Genomic DNA, 10,000 nt, shown 5'->3' with positions numbered 1-10,000 from the left:
CTTCTCCAAAAATACAATTAGAATATATAAACAAACAAATAAATTATAATGATAAATAGATAAATGAAAATATACATATTGAAACTGTTTCAAGCATCAATATGTTTATATAAACAAGGTGACTTTCTCCCTAAGTATACAAAAACCAAATTTGGAGTAATTATTCTCGTTTTCCTTCTTACGTGTATATTGGTGTCAACGGAAATTTTTATCACTTCGATTATGTTTTTTTTTTCTTGTCTTTGTCTTTTCTGTGTGTCGTTCTGCGTGTCGCTCTTCCCTTCTGTGTGTCAACGATGGGAGCGAATATCCTTTTGCCAACTTGCCGTCCTTTTGCCTATTCCCCAACTCTATTTCCTCCATTACATTCATTAATAACAACGAGAACAAATCAAGTAGAAGCTTTTGTAATCGACCTTTCCCCGTTTTCTTTCGACAGGAGAGCGCTTTCAGCGTCCTCATGACTGTGCTTCTCTTCGTTAGTACCATTTTGGTGGGCATCTACCTAACTTGGACATCTGGGGGCATCGCGGCCGTAATCTTCTGCTGTTTTGGATGTATTGCTTATGCATTGGAGACGTTCTTCAACTACAAGACTGCCACACAAGCCTAGATCACATCTCCTAACTCCTTTTAACCAGTAGAGCGTATGTGTACTCAGGCACAAACGTAGTGGAACAACCTATTTTAGTCATTTCTCCAGACAGTGTCACCTTACGAGCTTCAACGTACAAGTACTCATCACCTAAGGCTGAGGATTCTTTTGATTTATTGATAATTCAATGATATTTTTTTCTATTCTCGATATCCTACAGGTTCTTTTATCATTATTGCCGTTTTCAAATACCCCAAAAAGTACCTTATAAGTTTAACTTCATGATAAACTGATACCCAATTAATACCTTTTATGTCTTTCTGGATACCTTCATGAATCCATTTCGATAACCCATTATTGTGGCATGGGCTTAAGATCTCCAATCACGGAGACGGGTTCTGAAGAATTTGTTCTGATTAAGACAGGATGATGTTATTCATTCGGGTAGAAAACTACTTTGGTCGATGAAGACTAGATGCTCAAACCAAGAAGATCAAATCGTTGGGCGTTAGAAAAAAAAAATGTTGGGAATGTGTCCTATTGTCTCTTCCTCGTCCATATCTACCCCTTCAGGGTGTTTGCAGAGCAATCTAAAGTGCTTTATCAAAAGGGAGACACCCCTTTATTATGGGTGGATCTTAGGACCTCAAAGATAAGACTATCCTCATTCAAGAAGGATGTGAACGAAAGAAGATAAGGATTGACCACCCACGTTCACGGAATAGGCGACTGAGAGAAGATAAAAATTGACCACCCGCGTTAACGGAACAGGTGATTGTGATTTTTTGTTTTTGTTTTATGGGTTTGTGGGGCTGGCTCCAGAGTTCAGGAGAAAACAAAGATTGATATGTAGGGAAAGGAAAGGATAATTGTACATCAAAGCGGCCATTTCCAGTAATCCCTTTTCAAGAATTAAGTGTTTACTCTGGCGCTGGAAGAAAGTGGCGACAATTGAAGTTGTAAAGTGGGAAAGGGAATTGTAAATTCATATTCTTTGTGTATGTACGTAAATCATGTTTAATCTCAGACAGATGTGCAGAGAATGAAAATACAAGTTATGGGCCTTCTTAATGTGATAAATTGTTTACGATTTTACTATGAACGAGAATCTGGCAGAGTGGTGAGATCATGCACCGATCCAAATTCATATGTTCACGTTTCCTCTCTTTCGTTACTTTTTGCCCATGTTCCCTCATGGTTATATATTAAACACTACTTATACCCATGTTACTATGTAATCAGTCTGAGGATGTAATACATGAGAGTACTCACTGTGTTCAGGTTTCCTTTCTCCTGTATTGATGTATTGTTTATGTATATACATACACACACATATAATACATATGGCATCCGGGCAGGATAGCGACTGTCAAAACAGCGACTGTCATAATAGCGACTTCATAAGGGCGACGTAATCAGGTGAGCGACTTTCAAAACGGCGACTGTCTTAACGGCGACCGCGTTATAACAGCGACTGTAATAATAGCGACTTTACTATCAACCGGTCAGAATGGTCGCAGACTTATGTTTCAATTGCTTGTGTTTTCGTGTTTGTATTTGCGTGTTCAGTTGTGTTTACTTTGTGAGATAGGTTCAGAATGAAATATGCTCAAAAGGTCGCAGACTTATGTTTCTATCGCTCATATTTATTTGTTTGTGTTTACATGTTTCACTAAAGTGAATTTACTGGTCGGTTGCTCGGTCGTCGGTTTTTTTTAATTCTCTTAATAATATTTGTCTTTCAATAATAACTAAATAATAATAGCAACATTTAGGATTGGCCGAAACGTCGTACCCTGCAGAGTTTTGGCCGAAACACCAGTGGCCGAAACGTCTGTGGCCGAAACGTCTGTGGCCGAAACATCCTACATTCGATGCGCTCCCCTCCTGCATGCTCATAATGATGTTGAACTTTTGGACTGGGTTGTTCAAAATCATTTTTTGCACTATCTTGGCGTTAAATCTATCTTGACATTAAACATCATGGTATCACAGAGCGTTACCATGACTTTTAACATCAAGATAAACTAACGCCAGAATTAGTTTTTGAGCACCCCAACCCTAGATTCCTTGTTATGATATGTTATCAATGTTAGGCAACTTTTTGTGCAACAATAACACCATTTATTTTAGTCCACAAATGAAAGCTGTATAATTTTAATTTAGATAACTTGGTGCACTGTATAATTTCAATTTAGATAATTTGTTTCAGGAATTCAATTTCGTTTTCACACAGTATGTGCAAAAAATATTGTCACTTGAAATGATATATATTTTCTTAATTCTAATAATATATTTCCTTTCAATACTAAGTAAATAATAATAGCAGCATTTGGAGGACTGGCCGAAACGTCCTACGTCGGTTTTTTAATTCTTTTATTATTTTTCTTTCAATGATAGGTAAATAATAATAGCAACATTTAGGATTGGCCGAAACGTCGTACCCTGCAGAGTCTTGGCCGAAACGTCAGTGGCCGAAACGTCTGTGGCTGAAACATCCTACATTCGATACGCTCCCCTCCTACATGCTCATAATGATGTTGAACTTCTGGACTGGGTTGTTCAAAATCATTTTTTGCACTATCTTGGCGTTAAATCTATCTTGACATTAAACATCATGGTAACACAGAGCGTTACCATGACTTTTAACATCAAGATAAACTAACGCCAGAATTAGTTTTTGAACAACCCAACCCTAGACTCCTTGTTATGATATGTTATCAATGTTAGGCAACTTTTTGTGCAACAATAACACCATTTACCTTAGTCCACACATGAAAGCTGTATAATTTTAATTTAGATAACTTGGTGCACTGTATAATTTCAATTTAGATAATTTGTTTCATAAAATTAATTTCGTTTTCACACAGTATGTGCAAAAATATTGTCACTTGAAATTATATATATATTCTTATTTTTTTAATAATACATTTTCTTTCAATAATAAGTAAATAATAATAGCAACATTTGGAGGACTGGCCGAAACGTCGTACCCAGTTGATGCGATAATGTCGCTGTTATGACAGTCGCTCTTATAATACAATCGCTATTATGTGGTCGCTGTTGTGATGGTCGCTGTTTTGAAAGAATCGCGATTGTGAAGTCGCTGTTATGACAGTCGCTGTTATGACAGTCGCTATTTGGAACCCGAGCCATTATACATATATATATATATATATATATATATATATATATATATATATATATATATATATATATGGAAATAAACTCTCCTACTAGGATTCGAACCCTCGCCCGAGTGGCTTGCTTTTTATAAGACAAAGACCGTGGCGTGATGGTACGGTCTTCGTCTTATAAAAAGCAAACCGCTCAGGCGAGGGTTCGAATCCCAGTAGGAGAGTTTATTTCCAAATGTCATGACACAAACTATATATATATATATAATATATATAATATACACTGCCCTTTTTCGTTTGCGTTTAGGCTTGTGTATTGCATTATACATAGACGCCTGATCACCAGCAATAATCATACATACAGCGATGTTTCTCTTCACATAAAAAAGGGAATCAAAGCAAACCCAACGTATAATATGATGATAATTATATTTACAATAATCTTTGGTATATTTACATTTCTACAATAAACAGAAACAAGAAACAACTATAGATATCAGGGAATGAACTCTGAAGATGTACATTTGATGAAAACTTAAAATGACGCACCTCTTAGCAAATGCTCCATCATTTTTTTTAAGCTCTTGTAACTTTTAGCAAATGCTCCATTGTTTTTTTTTTTTTAGCTCTTATCACTTTTAGCAAATGCTTCCTTATTTCTGGAACAATGTATAACTTAACACAACAATCTATATATAAACGTCTTGGCATCGTATTTTCCTTTATGAAAAATCTTAATATTAATGATTTGTGATTAAAATTTGTGACATTACTTTTGGAAGCTCATAATGTATGTCCTGCGCGTTGTAAAACCAACGACAGGTTATTTCTGGTGGTGGTCCTACAAGAAGGACGTCAGAGAGGCACATCTCCCTTTCTACCATCTTCAAAACCTCCCATCCTTAACCCCCTATCAGGAGGTGCAACCCTGAGGGGCCGGCAGTCGGTCCCCGGACCGAGCCTAAGATTTCTACTCTATCAGGTGTGTATTTCTTACACTTCTGCATATCTGGAGAGCGGACAACCGGCGACTGATCGTTATCCTACAACCTAAAGAGCAGTGGATTCCAAACGATCTAATTTCTGGCTGACCTTTTTTTACTTCCAGCAGAGCCCCCCCCCCATCACCTTTTATTGTATTTATATGAAATTGTATATATTTCTTCTCTTTATAGCCTTTCTATTTATATTTTCATAGAAAACGGATTGGGGGTGATTGATAGAATTATATTTTACGAGTATGTAACGACAGATACTTGTTCCTGGGATGATTGAATTATTCTGATTAAATAATGATTATTTGAGAAAATGAAATCACGTCCTACTTGTATCCTTCTCACCCTTCCCTGGCGGGGGGGGGGGACTAGTTTGGAAACTACTGGCCTAGATGGATCTATGGGTGTGTCCAGGGATCGTTGCCAGTTGTTGTGGGGTTACGGGTTTCCAGTTAATGAAACTTGTGGCAATAGTTATCATAACTGATATTTGAACCATAGTGTTCGGATTTCGGGAGTATTGTCCGGATAAACGAGGTAAAACGATCCCCTAGCCCAAGTGCTAAATTTTAATTTCTTAAAGAACAAAAGTTGTATACAACAGCCGGGGACTGAAGCTCAGAGGGACCCGAGTTCAAAGCTCGCGACGGCCGGGCTTGTTTGAATTACATCATTGCTATTGTACCTCATTATTCCCGGAACAAAGTTAGAATCCATGGTCTGTATCCAAGTAGGGTGTTGATGGATAAACGTGAATGTTTATGATGGATAATGAATTTTTGTTAAGTGAATTTACAGATGTTCTGATATGTGTCCTCAGTCTTAGAAATTAGAAACGCCTTATACAGTCCCTCAACTGCTGAAAATTAAACAAGGTGTCGTTTCGAATTGGGAGAAATCTTTACACTTTTTTAAATATTCACAAAGAAATATATGCTGTTGGGAACGAAGATTTTTCTAGATTTTTTGGCACCTAGAACAGTTAGAGAAAAATCTTCCAATATGACGTTCTCTTTAGAAGACTTAAATGATTCTAGATCGGGCAGAAGGAAGCAGCCATCTTTGACTATTTTTCATATTAACAATTTCTTCTTGTGTAAAGCACTAGATATGTATACAAGTTTCCCCATATCAATCTTGATATTACTAACTCACAAATAACATTACTAGATATGCATTAGCATGTTTCAAATCTGCCATAAAAACATCGTATTAGAACTTTCTTTTCATAAATTCAGACAGGTAATCATCTCGTGTTTATCCCCAAAGATAAAAAAAAAAAAAAAAAAAAAAAAAAAAAAAAAAATGAAGCTCTATATATCACAGACTATTTTACGACATTTCGAACGATTCTTTTTTTCCTGATTCGATTTCAGTCTTGGTAGCTATTATTTCTATATCTATTAACTATAAATCAATAAAGGATTTCATATAAATTTCTCTCTTCAGAATGCTCAGCCCTACATCCTACGTCTGATTTGTATTTAGAAGAAGAACGTTGGGGATGAAATATGTACAATAATGGAAGTAACATGATTCGTAAGACAATCAACATAAACAACAGATATGCGTTCGATGAAAAGGGAAAAGAAGAGGAGATGATATAACAATGTGACTTAATGTGGGCCCCAAAACAGAGCATTTGGAATGACCAGAGGACAGAAATGATAAGACAACAAAGCATGATTAAAGGCACCAGAGAAATCGTTTCCCAGTATTACGCCAGGAAACTTTGGCTAGTCCAGGGATTCCCAACGTAGCTCCTCACACAACCCCCATGCTTATGCATTTCTGTCGCTTTGATTCCTGGAGATCAGTTCAACACTGAATTGTATCGTTAATCATCCACTATAGCTTTGGTTCGAGGATCCATTTGGGATATTCTGTGGTCCCCTAGGGTACCCGTGGACAGACCAAACGTTGAGAACCACTGGTCTAGCCTTAGTGTACATTACGTTCTTGATAAGAACCTTAGTGTACATTACGTTCTTGATAAGAACATGTATTGCAAATACTGTGTACGGACAACGCTTGTGTATCGACCCGAGAAAGCGAGCAAGTTGCTCCTGCTCTCTGTGATGGAAGTAAATAATCTATGAACCTTTTCTTTCATTTCTGAGTTTATAGTCATAAGCCGCGACCATCGGCGTCGGTAATCTTATCTTTATAATACATCTGTCTGGTAATCTTGGTTATCACTCAAGTCACGGTGCCAAAGATAGTCGTTCTATGGCACAACTTCGATCTATAGTCTTGTGCTATTGAGTGTCATAACACCAGAAGACTCGCTACGAAGAACAATGAACACATAATATAATTTTGTACGTGTATAGGATATATAAATCTTGCGTCTTTCGGTAATCTCGGCGCGTAACTTATTTCGAACCCACAAAATACTGTACATTTCCAGGTCTTGCAGTCACGCCAGAGACCGCACAAGCACAGAAAAGAGACTGGTTCCCTCCATCAAGTTCTTGGACTATATGGTTCTAAGTTTCTTTTTCCTGAAGTAAGAACGATGGGCAATCTAGCACCTTTTCGCCACTATTCAGAGTCATATCCTCCCTTTCTCTTCTTCCAAATAATGGTTTCTCTTCTTGAAGCCCTTCTCAACTCCTGACTCGAATGTCCACCGAAACTAGATGTCGAGTCTTTGGTCATAAACGTACCTGGAGACATCAACGAAGTCTCAGGCAAAAGGTTCACGAACTCAGCACCAGGACTGTCCCGGCGCGCTGTCCAAGTCCACGGTGGAGGTCGTTAGTCCACTCAGAGCTGACAATGCAGAGACTCCACTTAATCTGTTGTTCTCCAGCTCGAGAAGACTCTCGAGCTGACTCTTCCCTCTTGTTCCTTTGTGTCTGAGGAGGACCCGCGACACCTCGGGGTCTTCCTCCTCCAGGCGATCGAGGTCATCCCTTAGGTCTTGCATGATGTCCGAGACGTCTACGGAGTCACACGATGTGTCGAAGACCGACGTGGAGGGCACGTCAATCGGGGACACCGGCCGCTGAGGATTTTCCGAAGAAGTTCCTGATGGGGACGGGGGTAGGCAAGACTGAAAGGATGGATCTGAGTGAGGGGGGACTTGTGGAGGCAGCTGGTGGTGCTGGAGAGGTAGCGGAGACACGGAAGGACTTGCGCAGCTGGCCGAATCAGAGACGCTATGGGTGGCGGGCGTTGAGGCCGAGGATGAGGAGGTGGAGGAAGATGGGGACGGGTAGGAGACGGAGGAACTGGGTGCCTGGTACAAGCGGTTACTGGACGGCTTGAGGTAGTGCTGAGGCGGTAGTGGGGAGGACGAGCCTCCTGAGGTCGTTCCTACAGCCACGCCGGCAGCTCCAGCCCCCTTGACCGGAGGCATTGGCGGCAAAGGGAAGGTGAAAGTCACACTCGTCGGAGAGTCAGGAACGGGCGAAGTGGCCGCCGACGGGTAGGTGCACGTCCCAGGGGACGAAGGCAGAGTGGGACTCGACGCCAAGGACCACAACCCAAGGGACGTAGGGACCTGCGTCGGGGGACGAGTCCCTATGGGTAGGGTCTGCGCCCTTGGGGAGAGTGGGGAGGGTGATGGGGAGTCTGGGGCGGACTCGTTTAGTAACTGCAGGTACTGGTGAGTCCTCCGTAAGGGCGTTGTCAGGGGCAAGGTGCTCGCCCCCGAGAACGAATCGCATTCTTCAGGGTCGAGACCCTCTCTGGTTCCTCGGCACCAGCCGGTTCCTGTGCCTGAGTCCTCCCGACTGGCTATGGACCCTCCTGTGTTAGAGAAAAAAATAAAATAAGAATAAATAAATACATGTTTTTTTGGCTACCTCCCTTGTAAGGGGGAAAAAGCCTTTGGTATATGTATATACAATATAAACATAATATATAATAAAAACAATATGAAATAGTAATAAAAGCAACATAGGATAAAACAATAATGAAAAAAGAATAAAAAATAAAAATATCTATAATTGAATAGACAAATAAATTAAAATACAAACAAAAGTTATATATAAGCGTTAATTCCTTCCTCTACTTCCACATATTTACAGTCATTTCTGAAGATGAGACTAAAAACATTCAGGTCTTACTGTAGTTGACCATAAACACGCAAGACTTGATGTGACTACTCAATCGAAAAAACAATTTCCTGCCTAACTTTTGATTTATAAGTATCTAGTGCAAATTATTTATTAGGATGATATATATATATATATATATATATTGTATTTTTTCTTTTATCTAATTCCATATGTTTGCTCACAAGATATAATGGATGATAAAAAAAATGTACCTTACTAATCGACACACTTTTCTTCTCCTTTTTCTTCCTCTTTTCTTTTCTTTTCGTCTTGCATGCAAAATGTGATCATATAAGACATCTATCATTTGGTAATGACAGTGATTTTTTTATTTATATCTATAACCAACATCATTTCACCAGTTAGAAAACTATCTAAAACTGCGGTTCGCGGAACGGTTAACATGGGCACTTAGATGATTATCGAAAGATTAATTAAACTTTTAAATCTGCGGTGAGAGAAAATGGGAATGTTAATGCTTAACTGACGAATACAGTCATTACAATTTGAACCATTGTGGTACCATTGTATGTTCAATTAGTTTTGATATATTGCCATTCTGTATTCTGTGTCAGGTCAATGGAGGTACGGGTCGATGGACTGGGGACTCTCGGGGTACGCGGGTAAAAAAGGTTAAAAACTCCTGATCTAGGGAGTATAGGAGAGGCTAAGCTGCAAGACCTAATCATTAATCAAGTCTCTCCTACGACTTTAGTGCGAAGACAAAAGCTGACAAACCTGAATGAGTGTTGAAGTTTTCGTCTCTGTCTTCGTCGTAAGCGAAGTTGTCCAGGCCGAAGACACCTGTAGCCATACAATGTTAGCATAAGCAAAATATTTCATGCAAATAAAGCATTAAGACATAAGGCGACGTCGCTGCATGCGCAACAGCATTTCATAAATCCAGGCAGTATGTTTATCTTCAATTAACGGCGTATGGGGCAGGGTTAAGAAGACAAGTTTAAAGTGGGTTTAGGGGAGAGGGTTAGATGGGGGAGGGTGGAGAGTGGGTTAGGTGTGGGAGGGGAGTGTGAAAATAATTATCTTGACGAAAAAGAAAAACAAATAAATAAATGAATAAATAAATAAATCGACTAAGAGGTTCCGTGACGTCATGTCGTCTAACATCTTTCGTTCAAACAACATCGGCAGAGTTTACATTACCTAATTCTTCCAAAAAAAATAAATCTATATTTTCCAATCCAC

At 39.2% G+C, this 10,000-nt stretch overlaps 2 protein-coding genes across 2 annotated transcripts in view; one reads left to right on the top strand and one right to left on the bottom strand.

Moving 5' to 3' along the window:
- LOC143038423 (uncharacterized) overlaps positions 1 to 1,869 on the top strand; it is a 4,350-nt gene extending 2,481 nt beyond the window's left edge. The window contains exon 4 of the mRNA XM_076207589.1: positions 440 to 1,869. Within this exon, the coding sequence (XP_076063704.1) occupies positions 440 to 613 (174 nt within the window). The 3' untranslated portion in view covers positions 614 to 1,869. The remainder of the gene's footprint in view (positions 1 to 439) is intronic.
- A 2,275-nt stretch (positions 1,870 to 4,144) lies between these two features.
- Positions 4,145 to 10,000, bottom strand: part of sev (receptor protein-tyrosine kinase sevenless) — a gene marked incomplete at its 5' end in the record, with an annotated part of 43,098 nt that continues 37,242 nt past the window's right edge. Inside the window, 1 exon segment of the mRNA XM_076207586.1 lies at positions 4,145 to 8,483. Coding sequence (XP_076063701.1) covers positions 7,438 to 8,483 — 1,046 coding nt within the window.

The sequence above is a fragment of the Oratosquilla oratoria genome, chromosome 24 (assembly GCF_046742065.1).
Source record: "Oratosquilla oratoria isolate Oo_2021 chromosome 24, ASM4674206v1, whole genome shotgun sequence".
Lineage (NCBI taxonomy): Eukaryota > Metazoa > Arthropoda > Malacostraca > Stomatopoda > Squillidae > Oratosquilla > Oratosquilla oratoria.
The sequence above is the reverse complement of the archived record's forward strand: the minus strand, read 5'-3'. Positions and strand labels throughout refer to the sequence as shown.